This window comes from Pagrus major, chromosome 20 (genome assembly GCF_040436345.1).
Source record: "Pagrus major chromosome 20, Pma_NU_1.0".
NCBI classification, from domain to species: domain Eukaryota; kingdom Metazoa; phylum Chordata; class Actinopteri; order Spariformes; family Sparidae; genus Pagrus; species Pagrus major.
Genome location: NC_133234.1, coordinates 22284352 through 22306060, shown reverse-complemented (window position 1 = coordinate 22306060; position 21709 = coordinate 22284352). Strand labels below are relative to the sequence as shown.

General features: G+C 38.3%; 2 protein-coding genes across 5 annotated transcripts; one reads left to right on the top strand and one right to left on the bottom strand.

The window, feature by feature from the left end:
* Positions 1-1206: 1206 nt before the first annotated feature.
* cbx1b (chromobox homolog 1b (HP1 beta homolog Drosophila)) lies at positions 1207-9325 on the bottom strand. 4 transcript variants are annotated; one of them, XM_073489594.1, is made up of 6 exons: positions 9146-9325; positions 5331-5412; positions 4865-5024; positions 4512-4665; positions 2062-2156; positions 1207-1918 (listed from the first exon to the last, which is right to left on the bottom strand). In XM_073489594.1, exons 2-6 carry the CDS (start codon positions 5383-5385, stop codon positions 1777-1779), a joined length of 606 nt encoding a protein of 201 aa, XP_073345695.1. In that variant the 5' UTR covers positions 5386-5412; positions 9146-9325; the 3' UTR covers positions 1207-1776. The 4 variants fall into 4 exon arrangements, with proteins under 4 accessions (XP_073345695.1, XP_073345696.1, XP_073345697.1 ...); XM_073489595.1 differs by having other exon boundaries at positions 4865-5021; positions 9146-9318; XM_073489596.1 differs by lacking the exon at positions 5331-5412 and having other exon boundaries at positions 9146-9317.
* A 3176-nt stretch (positions 9326-12501) lies between these two features.
* Positions 12502-19833, top strand: snx11 (sorting nexin 11). The gene is made up of 7 exons (XM_073490315.1): positions 12502-12626; positions 13940-13979; positions 14323-14409; positions 15998-16098; positions 16574-16669; positions 16767-16991; positions 17429-19833. The coding sequence occupies exons 2-7, from the start codon at positions 13956-13958 to the stop codon at positions 18915-18917; spliced, it is 2022 nt and encodes a 673-aa protein (XP_073346416.1). The 5' UTR covers positions 12502-12626; positions 13940-13955; the 3' UTR covers positions 18918-19833.
* The last annotated feature ends 1876 nt before the right edge of the window (positions 19834-21709 follow it).

Genomic DNA, 21709 nt, shown 5'->3' with positions numbered 1-21709 from the left:
TAATATCAGTATGTCAGTGGTATCGGCAGATAAAGGCTTTACAATAAAATATTGGCCATAAATGAGATGCTAAACCAGACTTAGAGTGACAGAATGTAACTTCCTGCAGAGTAATAGTTGATTGTTGAGTCTCATCCTCAGGTCATCCATAATACTGACGCATCAGTATTTGACGATCTGCGGATGAGACCATCTGTCTCCAACAGTGATGGAGTGTAACTAAGTAAATGTATTTAAGTTACTGTGAGTACTCAAGTACAATTTTGAGGTACATGTACTTTACCCAAGTATTTCCATTTTCTGCTACTTCATGTTTCCACTCCACTACAATTTGTTGGCAAATATTGTACTTTTTACTCCACTACATTTATTTGATTAACTTCAGTTAATTTTCAGATTACATAAATTATTTTATTGGCAACCAGATTTTAAAAAACTAAACAAAAGAAAAACTTGCTGAAAAAAAGCTGAATATCCGATACCATAATCGTTCTGGCGGGTAATCTGTCAACCCATAGTATTACATACATGTAGAAATATGTGTTATTGAGTTTTTCTTGTACTTTTGACACTACGGGTGACTTTCACTTTTACCAAAGTAATACACGATATCTTTACTTTTTACTCAAGTATGACTTTTGAGCACTTTTTACAACACTGGTTACGGGTTCAAATTTGCTGCTTTTTCTAGTCTTGCATTAGAGGAAATTAAATATTTTTAGTTTTTTGACTGTTGGTGGTCAAACTTTCACTGTTTTCTGATGTTTGACAGTAAGGATGTACAATAATATGGGTACGTAATGAAATACGAAGCCCAAAAGAAACTTTCTGCCAATTAACTATGTGGACGCAACACAAACTGTTAAAATGACTAAAATGTTTTCTAATTTTGCCCAGTAGATGTATACATTTTGAAAGGCATTGTATTTTGGCATCTGCCAGTGGTCCATCTTGATAAGAGTTGGCATATCTTTTAAATTTATCTACAGGACTACGGGACTTGGTGTTCTCTGCAATTTTAGTGGAAAACTATATGCGCATATTTCGGCAATCGGGTCAAAATTAGCTGGAAAATATCGGCAAAAAATCAGAGACCAAACGATGAATAGATTCATGGCGAAAAAAAATCAGATCAATCACTAAACATTTGTTAGCTGCAGCCCTAATCCTGTTATATTAAAAGTGACACCAGTATGAAACAGCACGGTAACAAAAAGTGGTTTATTCTCCAAAACCGACAAGCAAGACATGTTAATGAAAAACACTACAAAGATTACCAATGAACAAATTAATCACTGAAAAGGCTTCTTTACCAAACACCAAACAAGTCCCACAGAAACAGCTAAAATTAAGGAACAGTTTTGCCCTTTAAAGCACCAACGAATCAAGTAAAAAAAAAATGGCACACGAATGAAATGAAAACATCACCTCACTGATACGATGTCATAGCAAGATGACCGAGCACTGGACCAAATGTTGTGAACATACTGAGACAGCCGAGCGGCTTTCTTAAAACTGAGGTGGAAAATTAACACTGCGTTGTACATTTCAGTTGGGTTCAGCTGGTTTTTGTCAAGCAAACCTGAAGCATATTTACAGTTACATTACTTCCAGATTAAAGTAGAGTTAAATGAGTGAATCTACACCAAAAGACGAATGAGTTCGATGGTGTCTTGCTTGCCTCCGCCCCCCTCCCGATCCCACAAAATCCCCTGTCGAAAGTACAATGATCTTCAAAACTACTCTTTCTCTCCCCCTGCCCCTTTTTGCCCTGTGTTAGTTTTTGTCGTCTTTTTTCTCGTCTTCGGTGGGATACGAGTGCCAAGTGAGTCTCTCTTCGTAGAAAGAGATGACCACCTGCGGACACTTCACGTTGGCCTCCTTTGCCGGCACCAGGTCAGCTTCATCTGAATTTTTCCTGCAAAAACAGAAAACGACACAAAAACTAATTCAACATTCGGCACGAGCAGACACATTTTAATTCCCTCACAACAAAGGCAGTTACACAGCCACTGATATTCCAGTTTCAACAGCTGCCCAGCAGTTATGGCACATACAAACCATTTCATGAGGAACATGAGTTCTCCTGTGGAATCTGTGGCACCGATAATCCTTTCTGGAGCCAGGCCTCGAGCAAAGCCCCTCAGCTTCTCTGTCTGAGGATCAAACGACAAAATGCAATGTCAGTCAAGCTCAAAACAACATCCCTGCATAAATGCTAACCATTTACAGTTTGTCCAGGTTCATATTTGAGAGACAAAAACATGAGGCTTTGGGGGAAATTGCTGTAACAGAAAGTGTTCGTTTGAAGAAGTCATGTTTGTGTTTATGCAAAAACAGACTGCAGGTAAACAATCCTGCCTGTTTGCATATGTTGCAGCTGAAACCAAATGTTCACCCTCCAAACGTTTACCCTGAAGCTTTATTAATAAAATGCCAGAAAACAGTGAAAAATGCTCATTTTAATTTCCCCCTAAAGGTGACGTCTTCACATGTTTTGATTTGTCTGACCAGCAGTCCAAAAAATATTGAGTTTACTATCAGGTATGACAAAGACGAGCATCAGATCCTCAGGTCCGAGAAGTTGGTACCAGCAAATGTTTCACAATAACTCAGATTATTATTCAATTATCAAAAAAGTTGCATTTTGTGACAATCAACTAATCAATTAATTGAATTATCTTTTCAGTCCTACATACTGTATTTGTATGACATTTTAAGGCTACATATTGTTGTCTTGTGTTGACTATTTAAAGCGTCTGTATTGCAATGAATTGTGGGTAGTAAAAACAGCTAATGCTGCGTTCCAGTCGATGTCAGAGGTTGGAATTTCCTTGTTGAAATTTCCAACTTCTGACCTCCAAGCATTTCAGTTGCACAGCAGTTTCATACCTGGAAACGTATCTAAATATTTAATTCACTGGCAAAATACATCCTACCCCCTCCCCATGGCTGTTGCCATCGTTGCATGTGCCCCGAGTTAACAAGTAGGAATTACGACCATCCAGTCCATTACAAGTCTGGTGAAGTCTGCACCCCAGGCAGCCTCTCCAGAAGTCAGCAGGAAGTCCACATGAGCCCCCTTGTGGACTTGATGAAGTGTGGATTTGGACAGCCTGAAGCACCCACAGACTTCTGGGAACTAGTGAGCAAAGCGAATAAAAGTCTGGACATTTGGGATTCAGCCTGAGAGTTGCCTGTTTAAAGGGTGTGTGACCACACAGAAGGCATCCTTGCATGTGGAGGAGGGAGGAGGGGAGCCTGTCACTGGTTGACTGATCCCAAACAGAGGCAATGTTGAAGTGGACACCTGAAATTGAAGGTTTACCTAAACTACAGTAACCACCTGTCGCCTGCAAATCTTCATCTAACAAACAGGTTTGGGGTTTACTAATATTTTAAACTGTTCTGCTCATTAAATATGCAGGAACATGTAGATCAAAGGAGGGTTTTTGTGTGTCTGCCTTTTATTTTTTTGTTACTAGACAAATTTTTTCTGAATTTTTTTAAATCTGATTAAAAATATCGCAGTACTTTTGTTTGTCTTTAGATACAGACCACTGACGAGTTGTGTCCTCATGCAAGTGTTAACATACATGCATGTTGTTGGTCAGCTGGCTGCTGGCTGTAATCTTTGTGGTGTCAGAAGTCGATACTTCAGAGTCGGTAACCCCAACTTTCACTCTAAATGCGTCCCAGTGCATGGACGTGCGCAGCAAACGGATGTTTGTATGACACGTCTGTGAACTTCACAAGCAACTACAGCTGATATAACAGATGAGCTCACGTGGAGGAGTAGGTTTGCACCGCATGCTCAAAGGACTTAAATCAACTGAATGGGCATTAAAAAAATGGAAACGACAACATTGCTGTTACAGCACGTTTAACAACACAAACACTACATAAAGTAAAAAGTGATGACAAGGTAAAAAGCTAATTGTTCACTGTGTGTGCTGCCATAGTCGGATTTGGTTGATCTTGTCTGAGATCACGTTTTCGACTTGGATGACAATCGCACTTTTCCACGTCGGAGGTCGTTTTTTCCCGAGTACAGTCGTACGCAGCATTAGTCTGTCATTGTCTAAACTACAACCCTTATTCCAGAAAAAGTTAGGACGCTGTGTAAAAACATCGCCACAACAGAATGTGGTAATTTTCTAATTCTTTTAGACATACTCAAGTGAAAACAGTAAAAAGACAGTACATTTAGTGTTCTACCTCATCAACATCTGCTTATTCTGAATTTGATAGCAGCAACATGTTTCAAACAAGCTGGGACAGGAGCAACAAAAGACCACTACAGCTAACGGAGATTACTACATGGGCTCAGGAACACTTAAAAAAACTGAGCTTGTCTGCATTCTGTTTTCATTTACACTTTACACAGAGTCACAACTTCTTAGGAATTGGGGTTGTAGCTTTTTTGTAACACTGATGCGGCTCTCTGCAACTCCAAAATAGGTGGACCGACCGCTCACGGACTCTTATAAAAACAAAAAATTGGGACTTACATCATCTTTTTTCTTCTTTGTTTTACTCTCATCGCCTTCTGCTTCTCCGGCCGCCTTCCTCTTCCCATCGTGCGCTAACTTCTGGGACTGCAGAAATTCTGCAATCAAGTCCGGACAGTCCAGGTTGTCTTCTGGCTCCCACGTGTTATCTTCCCTGCAACACAAATTCAGAAAAGTACAGTATTTATATCAGTCACCTGGTAAACATACTGTTTCTCAGTCTTTCTTGGTTATAATCTTAATTGGAGGACTGTATAAACAGGACAATGATAAGAAAAGAAAAGGTGGATTGTGGCGTTTTTAAAGACATGAAGTGATAAGTTAAGGACATCAACTCCACCCAAAACACTCACTCAGAGAATCCCTTCCACTTGAGAAGATACTCTACTCTTCCCTTCACCACCCGCCGATTCAGGACCTTTTCCACTACGTATTCTTCCTCCTCCTCCTCTTCCTCCGGCACGTCATCTGGCTTCTTGTCCTTCTTCTCAGGCGAAGCCATCTTAGGCTCTGCTGGATTAGAAACAGGAGAAATGGGGAGTTACTGATCCTGAAGGCCCCCACCCTTTAACAGGTGACTTGAAACTGAAAACTGGTGTTAACATTCATGTTCACATTTGTTAGAGATGTTTCTTACTTTGTCTTTTACCACAACATGTTAAATCATTCTGCTGAGTGCAGTTTCAAGTGTTACAAACATTTACAGTGCCACTTCAAGACATCACTTAATCCATTCCTCGACTCTTGGACACACACCTCATCGCACAAGGACAAGAGATAACAGAGAAATGTATGTTAGAAAATAATGATATGTTAAACCTTCTGTAACAGTGGGAGCATCGTTAGGGGGCTCTGTAGTCAGGCTCATACTCATCAGGTAGACCTGGGGACCAGCAGATTCCTGGTCAACGTCAAGATTGTTGCGTGATGGAAGAGAGCCGGAATCAATGTTGGTAGAGAGGAGAAAACAGCATTGGAGAATGGGATTCATTGAGAAGATACATGGGTAACAATGTGAGGCAATGCAGATCAGCAGAAATGTGTTTCATGTTTGAAAACCCAGGATGCGTTTGTTGATTTTGTCCTAATTATGGATAAGGATGGGAGGATAGAAGATTTTATCATGGATCGGGATAAAAAACACAATCATGAATATCCTCAAACAAGTGACTTGAAAAAGCTGTTTAGCTCAGTACATATAGTCCTATATTGATTTCCTGATTCATTTTGAGTTGAATAAGCCTGTCACCATGGCTGAAGGCTCAGTTTGCACATTGTATCCCCACAAAAACAAGTTAAACCACGTGTGTAAATTCCAAATTAAAAAAACGTCAGGGAGATGAAGTTACCACTGTTTATTTATCCTTTATTTGAACAGGAAGACCTTATGATTCATGATAACGTCTTTAAGAGTATCTGTTTGTTTTCTACAATGAAAAACAGACGTGTCATTTGTTTCCTAACAAAATTTAAGGTTAAAATGGTTCCAGTATGTTTAAGTCCAATTTAAATCATTTTGAAGTTTGAAGAATATTTTGATGATTATTTGCATAATATTGTGATGACATTAATTTTCATATTGTCCCATGCCTAACTATAACCCCTCCTACAGTGGGCCTTAAAACTTTGACACATACTTTATTTTCTTAGCTCGATCCGTCTCCTGTTTCGCTGCGCCAGTGTGATTTCAGGTTCTTTCCAACTTTCACTTGTCATCGAAAATGAACAGCATCGACATGGCCTCAGCCACCGGCCACACTCCACTGAGCACAACTGTTTCTGGAGTCACTTCCAACTTCATAAAGAACAAAGAATTAAACTTGATAATTTATTGACTAAACTTTGATTCCGTATATAAATAATAATAAACATTTTGAAAATATTTTCCCATGAACGCATTCCAAACTAAAGAACGACAGGAAGATGAGGTGCCGACCATTTATTCATCCTTTATTCATGCAGGGTATGATGACAGCATGATTAACGATTACTTATTGGAGATTTTTTTTCACTTAAAAGTAGTGATGCAGGATAAATACGAGGATGATAAATTAAAGCCGAAAAATGGCTTATTACAAGTGCAGCATCTGCACATTCTGATGCAGTACTTGGCAAATACTCTAAAGTAAGTTTGTAATCTGGCAAAGAGAAGAGGAACAAGCCAACAACAACAACAGCAACAACAGCAACAACAAGATGGTACTTTGCAATACATGTTCTAAAAGGGTTCAAAAGGCAAGGCAAAGGTGTACGAGTCATAACACAACAAAACATATCAAAGTTGTAAATCATCCATCTTTGCTCTCTACATCAAAGATATCTTCTTTATCAAAGGTTAAACTTTCCAAACTTTCCAAAATGTATCCTAATATAGATCCTCTGTGGCATGTCCTGCCTCTTTGGGGCAGATGTTCTGGCTATGTCCAAAATTATCTACTTTTTGGGACTCCATATTTAAAACTTTGTCTGATATTTTGGGACATGTGGTCAAACCTGATCCCCTCTTGGCTGTATTTGGGGAACAGTCCTCTTAAAAGACACCTTTCAACCCCTTTGGCACGTAGATTAATCTTACTGAACTGGACACAGACAAAACCTCCCGCCAACGCTATGTTGTTAAAAGACGTTACGCAGCACCTAAAGCTAGAAAATCTCAGATTCACTTTACGAGGCTCTGTTGACATTCCACTAGACTTGGCAGCCCTTTACTGATTATGTAAAGGCTAGGCAGTAAATATCCTCCTAAATGTCAGCCACTACAACTCGATCAAGTAAGATGTCAGTAATTACAATGTAAGCAGCCCTGTACCTTAGTTAAAATGTATTCTGTATATCGTTCCCGTTTCTATGTTGTTTTGTGTCTGTCCACGTAAACCCCATACTATCTTTTATGATATTTTGTATCATTTATTTTCAGTCTGTACTGTTGCCAATAAACAGACGTTAAAAAAAAAAGATGTCTTCCATCTATGATGCAAATTTCCATATCCTCCCATGCCTAATAAATGGATTTATTTTAAAAAGACTGGAGTTACCCATGTATCTTATGACATGTGTAAACTCATTTAGGGGGGGAAGTGTAAGACGTGTATTTAAAGGGGCCCTATGTAGTTTTGGAGAGGAACTTGAAACTCAGAATTTTAATATGAATTTAATATGAATGCAGTAACAAAAGCTCAGAAATATTAATTTTTCCATAACTGAATAAACAAGCTGTTTTCAGAGGAAAATAAGGTCCCCAGAACGATGTTTGAAGCTAGGAAGGTGGCAGGGTCCGCCACGTATTATACATAATAAAAATGGTAAATTTATTGTTGATCAAACTTTAGTTGACAGTTATTTCACTGTTAGGAAGCAATGAAATGCTTTATCAATCCTTTATTAGCAATTGTTTATTGGAAAGTTGCACTTGATGTTCATAATACTTTGTAAATGGTTAATAAATACTGTGTAGTTCATTTATAAACATTATTTGGATGGAGTTGCAACTGATGTTTTTAACCTTTACAATTGCTTAATAAATGTAATTATGAATGTTTCATTGTTTCTTAACAGTGAAATGACTTAACTAAATATAATTAACTATTAATTTACCATTTATTAATGACGGTTATAATAAAGTGTTACCCATGTCAATAAATCATTTTAAGCAAAGAAATAAGTATGTTTAAGTCAAAACTGGCCGTATTTGTTATGTATCTTCTTCTTCTGTTGGAATATGAGTTCAATTTTCATCGATATTATTTCCTAAATGATTATTGATCCTGTCAAAATGCAGAGAAATGCACTGATTTATACTAAAGTCCTTCAAATCGTCTTGATGGATGGACAGATGGAGGTGGGGGGCAGGACCTCAGTATGTCTACAATCCTGGCTACGGCCCTGGTATGAAACTGTGTTTTACTTTAAGGTCAGTTTGTTTATTTATTTCATTCAGTCATGAAAACAGTTTGTTTATTTAGTTAGTTCATGCATTAAAAAAAAACAAATCTTTATCTTCTAATTAAAATTTCTTCTCCAAAACTACATAGTGCTCCTTTAAGTGGCCCTGACCCAATGTATGATATACCACTTTAAACGAGCACACACATCCACATCTGTCACTTGACTAATCAATAATACAGATGTTTCAGGCCGGAGCGTGTTTCTAGACGTGCCTGCAGGCGCCAGCATCAACAACACTGCACAGGTTTGCAGAAAACACAAAGCCGACGATCACACAACAAGACAGGCTGCTTTAAATCAGCACCGCTTCGCTGTGAAAATCAAACCTGGGTGTTTAGCTCGGAGGGGTGTTTTTTTTTTTTTGTTGCTAGCGTTAGCGAGCGGAAAGAAGAAAACACAGCACGACAAAGCCCAGAAGGTACCCCTCAGTTTGCAGCTAGCTGCCGTCTCCTCCATATTGCTTTCGCGCTGGACACTAATGCACAACACCGAGGGATGCCTGTCGATTACACCGAGCGTTCACAGGCAGACATGGTGTCAAACGTGTCCGCTGGCCGGACACTGTCGTCCGCCGCGGCGCCGCTTTTCATCCCCATTGAAAATCTGCACATTATCGGCTAGCTAGCGTTAGACTCGTGCACAATCAACACGCTCGGAGGGGAGGAGAGAAGAGGAAAAATCAAACTCACCGATGACTTATAATTTGTTTTAAACTTCCACCCGAAGCGAAATAAAACGACACGCAAGCCTTCGCCTCGCAATGTAACCCGTAAAAAAAAACACGTCGCTGTTTGTCTCGATTTGTTGTGAAAATTCAGAGCCGCTAGTTTGACTACAGTCGGTGAAATGTGTCGTTTCCGCCCCTTCGTCTGGTATGAGAGAAGAGAAAAAAAGTCCAGTGGGTCTGTTGGAGTGTGAAGAGCGAGCAGCTGCGCAGATCTGAACACCATGTGGACGCACTCACCGCTGGACCGGGAGCCTGCCGGGCCGCGAGCAGGTGATGTGTAGATCTGCGATCACAGAGCGCCAGCAAACCGCGGACTGGATCAATGGAGCGGACTCATGAATACAGTGGATACACAGAGTACCTTTCTTTTAAGTACTTATTTTATATACACATAAATACAGTAGATACACAGAGTACCTTTCTTTTAATTACTTATTTTATATACACATAAATACAGTAGATAGAGTACCTTTCTTTTAATTACTTATTTATTTTATATAAACATAAATACAGTAGATACACAGAGTACCTTTCTTTTGATTACTTATTTATTTTATATAAACATAAATAGAGTAGATACACAGAGTACCTTTCTTTTGATTACTTATTTTATATAAACATAAATACAGTAGATAGAGTACCTTTCTTTTGATTACTTATTTTATATACACATAAGTACAGTAGATACACAGAGTACCTTTCTTTTAATTACTTATTTTATATACACATAAATACAGTAGATACACAGAGTACCTTTCTTTTAAGTACTTATTTTATATACACATAAATACAGTAGATACACAGAGTACCTTTCTTTTGATTATTTATTTATTTTATATAAACATAAATACAGTAGATACACAGAGTACCTTTATTTTAATTATTATTTATTTTATATAAACATAAATACAGTAGATACAAAGAGTGCCTTTCTTTTAATTATTATTTTTATCATTATTTTTATATAAACATAACTACAGTAGATACAAAGAGTACTTTTATTTTAATTATTATTTATTTTATATAAACATAAATACAGCAGATACACAGAGTACCTTTCTTTTAATTATTATTTTTATCATTATTTTTATATAAACATAAATACAGTAGATACAAAGAGTGCCTTTCTTTTAATTATTATTTTTATCATTATTTTTATATAAACATAACTACAGTAGATACAAAGAGTACTTTTATTTTAATTATTATTTATTTTATATAAACATAAATACAGCAGATACACAGAGTACCTTTCTTTTAATTATTATTTTATCATTATTTTATATAAACATAACTACAGTAGATACACAGAGTACTTTTATTTGTGTTATTATTCATTTTTATATAAACATAACTTCAGTGCTTATAAAGATCATTCACCCCCTTCGATGTCTCTCTTTTATTGCTTCTCTAAATCATGGTCAATATAATTTGACATTTTTAACCACAAATATACAAAAAAAACCTCTTTAATGTAGAGTGAAAACAGATTTCTACAAAGTGATGTCAATTAATTAAAAATATATAATGTAAAATAAGTTATTGCATAAGTACTCACCCCCTTTAAAGTGACTGACCTAAATCAACAGAGGTCCAGCCAACTGGTGCTTATAGTCTCACAAGTAATGAAATTGAGATTACCTGAGTGCAGTGATTGTCTCTCAAGTTATTGTAGTATAAAGACACCTGTGTCTGGAAGATCCAGTCAGTATTCCAGGCTACAATTACACCATGAAGACAAAAGAAGACTCCAAGCAAATCTGTGAAAAGATTATTGAAAAGTATAAGTCAGGGGATGAACACAAAAATATAGAAAACACCCAAATTATATTGACCATGATTCCATTTATAAAAACAATAAAAGGAGGAAACATCCAAGGAGTTTAATATATATATTTTATAGGCACTGTATAGATACATACATGCATACTTCCCCCGGGAAATTATGTTGTCAAACACTTCGACACAATAATCCCTCAAAATACATTTAATTTATCCATAATGTGACCTCTGGAAAATATTTTTTTTCTTTTTCATCTCCTTTTTATTTACTTTTATGTTTTAAAAAAAAACAGGTTTGATCATATATATTTTTATAACTGTAAATGTGACTTAGCAATGGTAGTGTTTGTTAAGAGGTCTTAACCCATCTGGTAATGGTGAAGATTCATTTTCCACAAACCCTGAAAATACACTTGTAAGGGAAATTCCCAAATATCCCTTTGTTATTTACATATGTTATTCTTAACTTAACAAGTATAGAAGATGTGTTAAGAGTGAAAACATTGTGTCTATGGGCCTCCCGTGGTTTACGTCATGTGACAGTTTTATGGTTGCAGAGCGTATGTGATAAGATACCTAGATAAGACAACAGACTCTTTTCCAAGGAGTCAATCCTGAAGAGTATTTTTGTGACCTTTCTGTGTAACCCCTCCTGGAAATATGTGTCTGAGAATGTTTGATGTATGAAACATAAACTATGGGATGTAAGTGCTTGTTAAATTTATGTTAACCTGTGGAGAAAGTGGAGATAATGGGAGTGTTATTCTAAGTGGTCCAGATGTAACCTTGTGACCTCTACAACTGTGTGTATTGGATTTTTACAACTATAAAGGACTGAGAGAGACTGCCTCTCCCCAGTCAACATCTATGCGCTGCTGATGTGTGACTCTTGCTTGCAAGCAATAAAGGAACTTCTAGAGAAGAAATATTGTGTCGAACCTGGTGTTTTGACCAACTCTCACCTGCACTAGACAAGTAACTGATTTTCAGTTGCCACGACACACTCAACACCTAAATCTACATCAAGGGTGCGCAAACTTTTTTGCCTTTGGAGGGGCAAAATCAAAACTTAATAGTGGACCATGGGCAAAAATCAGACACCTGTTGTATGATGATGATGTATCCCCCCTGACCTGCTGCCTTGATGTAGGATGTTTGTTGTACCTCATCAATCTCCAGTTGCCAGGATCCATATATATTCATTTATTCATTTATTTATTTTAAATAACAGTTTAGCTTTTAGCCACATTTCAGCCACCTGCTAATGTGTAAGTGGACCTCATGCTAAGATTATTTTTAGCATATTTATTTTATTTTTATTTTTTTAAACTGCATTTAAGTATTTCTGGCGTAAATTGGGTGTCTTTAAAATACTAACAGAAAATAATAAATCAAATATATTTTTCATTTAATTTGAAAAGTCACACGCCCCCTTCCGTCCTTTGCCGACGACCGCGCGCGCACACCCGGAAGTAGGCTCGTCACGGTGTGACGTAGCGGCGCTTGTGACTTGCTAAATGGAGACAGGAGGTGTTCGCGAAAACAAGCCTCAGTATTTGAGGATTTTGAGCTTAAATAAAACAGAAACGCCGGAAAAGCAGGAGAACATCGACAGCAGCCGGCTGGAAACCACCACAGGAACAAACACACGCCTCGTGAAAGTAAGTAGTTGTCGATTTAAATTAGCCTTGAGCTAATGTTTCCTGTGGCTAAAGTGTTTATAAGTGTTATCTCTGAGGCCAGACAACTAATATAACTGTCCCGTAGGAAGCAGACGAGCTAACAGGACACGTGAAGTGTTTCGGAGAGTGAGTGTGCTCCATGTTTTTGTTTTATTTGATTTAACTTTGAGTATCTTCACACACAGTGAAGGGGAGGGGTCGGTTTTCGTTGTCCACAAGCTTTCGATTTGTGATGTTTCTGATGGTTATAACAGGAATTTAAACTCACTCAGGTTTGAATACTTTGTCTGATTTAATGGAGAAATGTCTGTGAAGTGTTAGTGACTGTGGGAAAGAGTGTGAGAGAGATGGCAGCTGGTTTCTGCGTGTCATCGGTGATCAGCATTTTCTGCTTTCTGCCTGACATCCGTGTAGTTTCGCTGGTGCTGAAACGATTAGTCGATCATCAGAAAATCAATTACTGGCTATTCTGACAATCAATTAATCGTTTCTGTTATTTATCAAGAGGAAATGCCAAATATCCTGTGGTCCGTGGTTCTTAAATGTGAAGATTATCTAATTATTATTATATTTATATCAATGTTATATTGCAACGAACCATTATTTGATCATTGTTTGTTTTCATGATCAATAATTTAGTCTAAAAAAAGGTCAGAAAACTGAAAAATGCTCATCACAGTCTTCCAACCAACAGCCCAAAACTCTTAATTTACTGCCATGAATGACAAAGAAAAGCAGCAATGTTTGACATTTTTGCTTCAGGAATGAGTTGGCGATTAATTACTTTGATTGATTAATCAACTAATCGTTGCAGCTCTACTGTAGTCATACAAAAAAAGCAATTTTGAGACATCTCCTTGGATATTTTTCCTTATTTTCTTACATTTTATATCAAAAGACAAATTGATTAATTGAAAAATCAGTCAATAATTGTAATACTTCTTAGCTGGAGCCCTAATTGGCAAAAGCCAGTCCTTTCACCAAGTTTATGATGGGTGAGTAAGACTCATGATTTGTTGGCCGCTAAAGAATTTTACAAAGCAATAAAGAGACTTAACAAGCGACCTTAAGACCAGGAAAGGGGACCGCTTGTTACTCTTTTGAAAGAAAGAGTCTGAGTTCTTAGCTCCGCTGAGCAGTAAAGAGAAATGCCTGCGAGAGTGACTGCTGATTTTTGCTGACCAGTTTCCCTTTTAGAAGATGAGTCATCAAGTCATGCCAACACTAAAGAAGATGTGCACAGTTTGAGCTTTTGATCCTGTTTGTTGAACTCTCCTCTCCTTCCTTTGCAGTGCAGCACTCGGTAGGATGATCAGCAATCAAGAAGAAGATGTAAGTCGCCTCATTAAATTGCAAAATATACATTTCTAATGTAAGATGTTGGGGAAACCTTCCAGCTCCTTTTTTTTTTTTTTTTTTTTAAACTTCCACTTAACAAATGTCAAAGAACAATACCTCATTTGATGTGTTTAAATACATTTGAGGAACCTCATTATTAGAAGTTGAAGAAGAAGAAGTTGCTTTTGTCAGTTCGACAAACTAATTTATTGTACTCTAGATCTTTATCTGTTGGTTTGACCGTGACACAGTAAAACACACACGCGCACTCATAAATGTCACGGCAGTTGTTTTTTATTCAAACTTGTGACACAGTGTCTCTGTTTCTGTCCTTCAGGAGTTTGTTGCAGTGCGGGTCCAAGATCCCCGCATTCAGAACGAAGGCTCCTGGAATTCACATGTGGATTATAAAATATTCCTACATGTGAGTATTAACACTTAAATTACAATATACGTGGACACATTTAGTGTGCGATTGGAATTTTTTAATTTTTCGAGCTGAACGATTAGTCGACTATTTGTTTCGTTACTATGTTGACCGTTTTCAAGCACAATGTCGTCCATTCTCTGAAGATTTGCTGATTTCTTTGTTTTATATTATTACAAATCAATATTTATACACTGGTTCCACTGGTGTGCTTTCGATTTGGGTGCACCTGCACATAATTCAAACGCACCTATGAAATACGTTTTCATACAATGAAAAAGTTTTTAGACGCACTTGACAGATTTTTGGGCGTGTGTGCAACCACAGTAGTCAAACCCTGGAGCCTGTAATGAGTAAAATCATTTTCAGTCGACTTTGTGGTTAAAAAGTGCCACAAAAATAAACTAGCCCGCCTTAAAATTAGACAATTTGATGATATAAAGAAAGAGTTTCTCACCAGATGAGAATCATAGTGTTCTACTTTTTGACACTAATCTACAAACTTACAGTTTTCTCTTACGTCTGACTCATACTAGAAATACTTTTGAAGGTAATAGGATTAAATATCCTGGAGATTCAGGTATTACCACCATAATATAAGAAGACTCTTTCTTAGTTTCCGCTTAACATGACCCCAATCTTTACAAACCATTGAGTGTGCAGCGGATTCCTTGCGTTTTGTTTGGACAGGAGTTGATGTTGTTGTCTGGGCAGCAGCCTGTGTTGAAGAATGCTGTGTCAGCATCAGCAAGGCACCATGCCTAGACAGATGTGATGAGTGAGTGTTGACTCATGAAATTGACTATAATCACATGACCTCACATGATCTTATATCATTTTGTTTGTCGTCGATATGCTATTTTTTCTCCAGTGTTAAAATTAGAAATCCATAAAGTTTGAACAAGTATTGAACAATAAACTAATCATGCGCAGCATGAGCAATATGTCAGAATAATTCTACATACATTGACAGTATTTTTTTAAGAAGTGATGCTTAAGAGGACTTAAATCCTCTGATGAAATTTGTTCTTCTGCTTTTAATGACATTTACTTAACCAACACTGCTTGATAATTGATTACGGGCTGTCAGATGATAGCTTGTCACGCAGACATCAGTGGACTGTCACACATCGCTGGGACACGTCTGGCATGTGATGTAATGCTTTAGTTGTGCTATAAGGTTCAGGCTGGTGTTTTTATGTATAGGGCTGCAACTTATTATTACATTATTACATAAAATACTGAAGATGTTAATCTTTGAAAACACATCACAAATATTTATTTTTATTTTTAAAAAGAGGTTAAATAATTTTCTAAAACAGCTGGGCACTGTACTTTATAGCAAATGTTGTTTAAACAGGAGGAAATAGTGCATTTGTTGGGGATTATTGTACACATTTGCTCTAGTAGGATGATGTATGTGTGATTGAGTCAAAATAAACTACATATATATCAAGCTTGAATACCCTGACAGTTGATTTTGGTCTTTTTCATGGGATCTGTTGACAATAACAACAATATAAATCTAGCTCTGTATAATCTAGCTTTGTTGACTGTATTTTATGTTTGTTTTTTTTATTCCCAGACCAACAGTAAAGCCTTCACAGCCAAGACGTCCTGCGTGCGTCGGCGTTACAGCGAGTTTGCCTGGCTCAAGAAGAAGCTTCAGAAGAATGCTGGTTTGGTGTAAGTTGAGCTCGTCCTGTGGTAGTTCATCTCAGGTCAGAAACGAAGGCAGACAGACGCAGTTAGCAACTAGCTGGTGAACATTGTGGAGCATTCACTTCACTTACGTCCCCAAAAATTAACACTTCTTTAAAGTTGGCTCATTTGACTGAAATCAACCAGAAGATCAGTACTATTTTATAAAGCAGTGGTTCTGAAACTTCTCATCTCCCCTAAACTGACACAGATTAGACCACAAAACCGCATTAGATAGAAATTTGTCCCAGGAAACCCCCTCTGATATGATGAGACTTTCCCAGAGAAAGTGTGTGTGACCTGGTACCGAAACAGTTATAAATGCTCTTATTGTGAAAATAAGTTCCCCTCTCAGCTGGAGAGCCCCTGGGAGTCCCCGAACCTTACCTCGAGAACTACTGCTCTGAAGGATTCTTTACACCTCCATATTTATTGAAACCAGTATTGTTCGTCCTCCTAGGCCTGTCCCGGACCTTCCAGGAAAGTCATTCTTCTCCTTCAGCAATGAGGACTTCCTGGAGGGGAGAAGGAAAGGACTTCAGGCCTTCTTGGACAAGTTAGTTCTTATTCTTCTTCAGACACGTATCTGAAATTACAATTTTGTAACACAACCTGAGTTGATAAGAAATATTTTTCGTACCTTCGTCCTGCAGAGTGGTACACATGACAGTCTGCCTGTCAGACAGCCAGCTCCACCTCTTCCTGCAGACTCAGCTGCCGGTCGGTCACATCCAGGACTGCGTGCAGGGCCACACCCCCTACACTGTGACGGACGCCATCCTCACCTACGCCTCGTCCAATCGGGGCTTCGCTCAGGCTCAGGAGGACGACTCCATCAAGGAGCCGAGTTTGACCGTTTCGTACGAGTCCATGGAGAGGTAAGCTGTTGATGTGGAAGTAACCTTTCACCTTTGCATTATCCCTTCTGTTCATTTAAGGTTTTTGCCAAATGCCATGATCTAGAGTGTGCTGCATAGCTGGATTGATTTGATACCACTCCCAAATCCGTACAGTAAATATTAAGCTTCAGCCAGTGAACTTAGTTTAACATAAAGAATGGAAACGTGAAGAAACGACTAGTCTGGCTCTGTCCAAAGGAAAGAAAATGTATACTACCACCACCTGCCTGTCTGTGCATAAGAATCACAACCTCTTATTTGTACTGCCTGAACAAACAATGATGTGTTACATATTGATCTTTAGAGGTGCTGCTACAATAGGTAGATCTTCTTACTGTTAAAGAGAGCCAGTATCAGTTCCTGTTCTGTTGAAATCGTGACTTAAAGTAAATGTTTACTCTTTTTTTACTCCACAGCCCGGCTCCTCATCAACCTTGCCTACAAACTAAAGAGACCTCAAGTAGTGACTCTGACCCCCTAGAAGGTTTACTGGAGCTGTCTGACAAGGACACAGACGAGTTGCATCACAAGGAGAAATCTTCAATAAAGGTCCTCCAGAAGAACAACCACCTAGAGGCTGTTTTTGAAGACTGCGGTCCGACAGAGGCAAGCTTTTTTCTGGGTGAAGGCCCGGACGACCCTGATCAAACCCAGCAGAGGAGCTGCCTGATACAGACACCAGTGGAGGTGCACTCCCCCATGGGGACTGGCTTTGAGGTGAACAGTGGGGTGGAGGAGAGCACTGTGACATTAGATGCAGAGGAAGAGACCGTTGTTCATCCAGACACAGAGAAGGAAGCGGATCAACAGGAAAGATCTGAGGAGGCCATTTTAGAAAACAACTTGAATTCTGTGGCAATTTTAGATTTTAAGGACAGTGACACCGGATCTCAGGAGGACGTTCTGGAAGATGTCTGCTCTGAGAAGCAGGTTTTAGAAAATCATATGATCGAATGCATCGGTGGCGCTGAGGGTCACATTGCAGATGTCAGCTGTCTGGAGGAGTTTAAGAAGTCAGACGAGCAAAAAGAGACTGACAACGAACAAAGTGTTGAATCTGAAAGCAAAGAGGAGACGCCGCTTGAGTCGGAAATCCAGGAAGAGACTCACAGCGTCCCACAGGTGGAAAGTGGTGACAATGACCTTCTGGAAGATGTCTGCTCTGGGAATCGGGTTTTAGAAAATCATGTCATTGAACATGTTGTTGGCACTGAAGGTCATGTTGCAGATGTGAGCTGTTTGCAGGAGTTTAAAGCCTCAGATGAGCAAAAAGAGCCAGATGACAAACAAAGTGTCAAATCGGAGGGCAAAGAGGAGACACTGCTCAAGTCAGAAATCAAGGAAGAGACCCGCAGCGTCCCACAGGTGGAAAGTAGTGACGATGATGGCGCTCAACAAAAGGACCAAATGCAAGCTGAACAAGAAGTGGATTTGGTTGGGACCAAAGACGAGAGCGACGAGGACAGTCACTCACTGCCATCTTCCAACGAGAGCATCGTCAAGGTCAGCGATGAAGAAAGCATCTGTGACGAGGCCGAGGACTTGATCCAGGCTGCAAATGGCTTCCTGAAGACATCTCCTGTGGAGGTCACTCTCTGGTCAGAAGTAGAGGCCTCCAGTAGAAACATTTTGGACCTTCACATGAATGGATGTTCTGTGGAAAAAGACATTTCCACTCAGGAGGACGAGGACCTGCAATACGCAACCGAGATCAGCGAATTCAGTGAATCTCTGGACCTTAACGCAACTTTAGCTGCTGGAGATTTGACTGAAAATAGTGACTTCAGCATCATAGAGACCAGCTGCTCGCCTGGATTAGCTGATAGTAAATTTACGGAGCCGGAGGCCTTGTCCTCGCTGACGTTGGAGGCATCAGAGGAAACTTGTGAGGTGGAGGCGCGTTAGTTTCACAGCTAAATGACACTTACACTCTTTGATCACACGCACATAAACAAAGTACATATTGGGAGTTGTGTTGTCTTACAAAATATCTGCTCATTATACCCTGGTCTCTGAACCAAGGATGGAGGCATATTAGGGCTGCAACGCAGATTATTGATTAGTTGTTTGGTCTCTAAATTGACAGAAAATGATAAAATGTCACTGAATTGATGTCCTCAAATATCTTATTTTGTCCACAACCCAAGATGTTCAGTTTACTGTCATAGAAACCAGAAACTATTCACATTTAAGAAGCTGGAATCAAAGAATTTTAATTTCTTCAAAAAATTACTCAGTCTGATGAATCGATTATCAAAATAGTCGACAACTAATCGATTATTCGTTGCAGCTCTAAGGGATTTTATGTGTTAAACAGACTATATAATTCAAACTTTGTGCAGTCACTCATGTTGTAAGTCTAACTTTTTTTTTAAAAATAGTTTATATTTAATTTTAAAACTCATATTAATTTAGACTCAGGTACACTAAACATCGGCACTGTTTTCCCCCTCTGGCTGTGGGTGAAGATTTGCTTTTGGGAACAGCAGATGGTGCTCAAGTTCACAAAAGGGAACATGCACTATAGGGTTAATTTATCCACATGTACAAAGAACTAAAGGTTTTATTGTTGTGTAAACAAATACAATTAAAGTTTTTTTTTAAATTTATTGAGTTCAAGGAGATTGTTGGGAAATTAAGGCACATTATTTTGGAGAGGATTTCCAACAATTATGACAGCAATAGACACTTGAATTAAAAGGTGCACTATGTAGTAAAATTTAATCAGAAGAGAAAGATCTTCACTTTTTTATGCCTAAACAAGCTAAATAAACAAACTCTCTTCATTTCCGTAACTGAATAAACTGAATAAACAAACTGACCTTAAAGGACAACACAATTTATTGTACTACTGATACTGTATACTACTGTTTTGCTTTGTTTGTATTTGGCGGACCCTGCCACCTTTCTAGCTTCAAACAGTGTTCTGCGGACCTTATTTTCCTCTGAGAACAGCTTATTTATTTAGTTTGTAGTATTACCTCATTAATATTGTAACTATTAAAAATTCTGAGTTTGAATTTCTTCTCCAAAACTACATAGTGCCCCTTTTAAAGGATTCACACTTTTTACTCTTACATGTTCATATTTACTTTAAAAGAGTGTTTGGCTGCTGGCATTGTTCCTCCTGTCCGTCTTTACTGCGTTTTGGTGTCATTTACGGACACACACATGCTTCTGACCTCTGCTGACTGAGTACAGCACAGGGACTTCATGGTGTATTCAGGTGCACATCAGAAATCTATACTCGAATGCCTAAGAAGGTTGTTTAAAAAGGGAAAGTTTCTTTTTTTTCTCTCTTCTTTTCCTTTGTACTTTTTTGCTTTAACGTATCATTATGAAGTAAATGTTGATTGCACATCGAATGGTTGTAGAATAATGAAACCACCCGCGTTTAGATTAGTTCCCTATATTCCTCGCTTTCACTATACAATTTTCACTGGGCACGAAATCTCCCGGGAAAAGAAAGGTTAATCAGGTTGGCAGTCTGGCACCATTTCCATCTGCTTTCACAACTCTATTATAGACTGAAAAAAATCACGTTTTGTCCTGTATTGATATCCGCGACACTGAGGAAAAAGGAAACGCTAGAGGATGGGACGGTTGTCTGTTGCTACTTTAATAATTAGATGTATAAAATCAACAATATTCAATTCATTTGACAGTGTGGACAGGAGGAACAATTACAGGAACCAAAAACTGTTTCAGCGTACATGTGGACATGCAAGTATTGTTTTAAACTCCCTGGAGAATCTCACACTGCTGTTCCTGCTCTCATTTACAGCCTCACTTAATGTGAAACCCGTAAAAACTACCTTATCATGCAAGTCAGCAACTGTCTCCCTGTGAATCGTGATATTTATTATCAGATAGTGGATCATAGAGGGACAAGAACAGATATTTTGGCCCAACAAAGCACAGATAAATATTTGGCTTGTGAATAAAATTTAAACAGTAATTTATTAATGTTGGAGCCCCTGTATATTTGTGAATTTGTGTAATTTCTGCAACATGTTCTGCTCTTTTAGCGATCATAGACAAAACCGATGATTCACACCTTTATGTCAACACCATGTTTATATACACTAAGCTTTAACACTGTCATGTGTGGTAGGCTTTTTTTTTTTTTTACAGGTTATTTATTTCATGTAGCTTTATTACTTCTAACACACAAAACCTTCTCTTTTCTAACCACAGCTGGTGAAGGTGAGTTTAGGTTACAGCCGTAATTCCAGTTAGTCTGAAACTTGTTTAAGCTGGCTGCAGTTTGACCTCGACATTTTGCTCCACACACTACTGATGCTGCTTGTTGTTTTAATTACTTTTTTTTTCTTTTTAAAAAGGGACCCAGAGTTTATTGTGCCATTGCACGTAGAAATAAGCCTTGTCGATCATCCCGTGTCACAGATATGGGATCTAGTAGGTGGATTGTAGAGTACTGGGTTTGCTTTCTTTGTACACTGTAAATGACTAGTGTTTTTTTGTTGTTGCTTTCAAAAAGTTTTTTTTAAATAATGTTTAGAGGCAAAGCCCCCACTTTCTGAGGAGACCTATTTTATAACATGGATCTACAAGGGCAATGATAACAACCTGAGTGACTGTGTCCATGTAATCTAATTTTATGTCAAATAAATTGTTTTTCTTCTGTGCTGTGTTACATTTGACTGTTTATTCCTGTGGTTTCATGGCTGATGTCT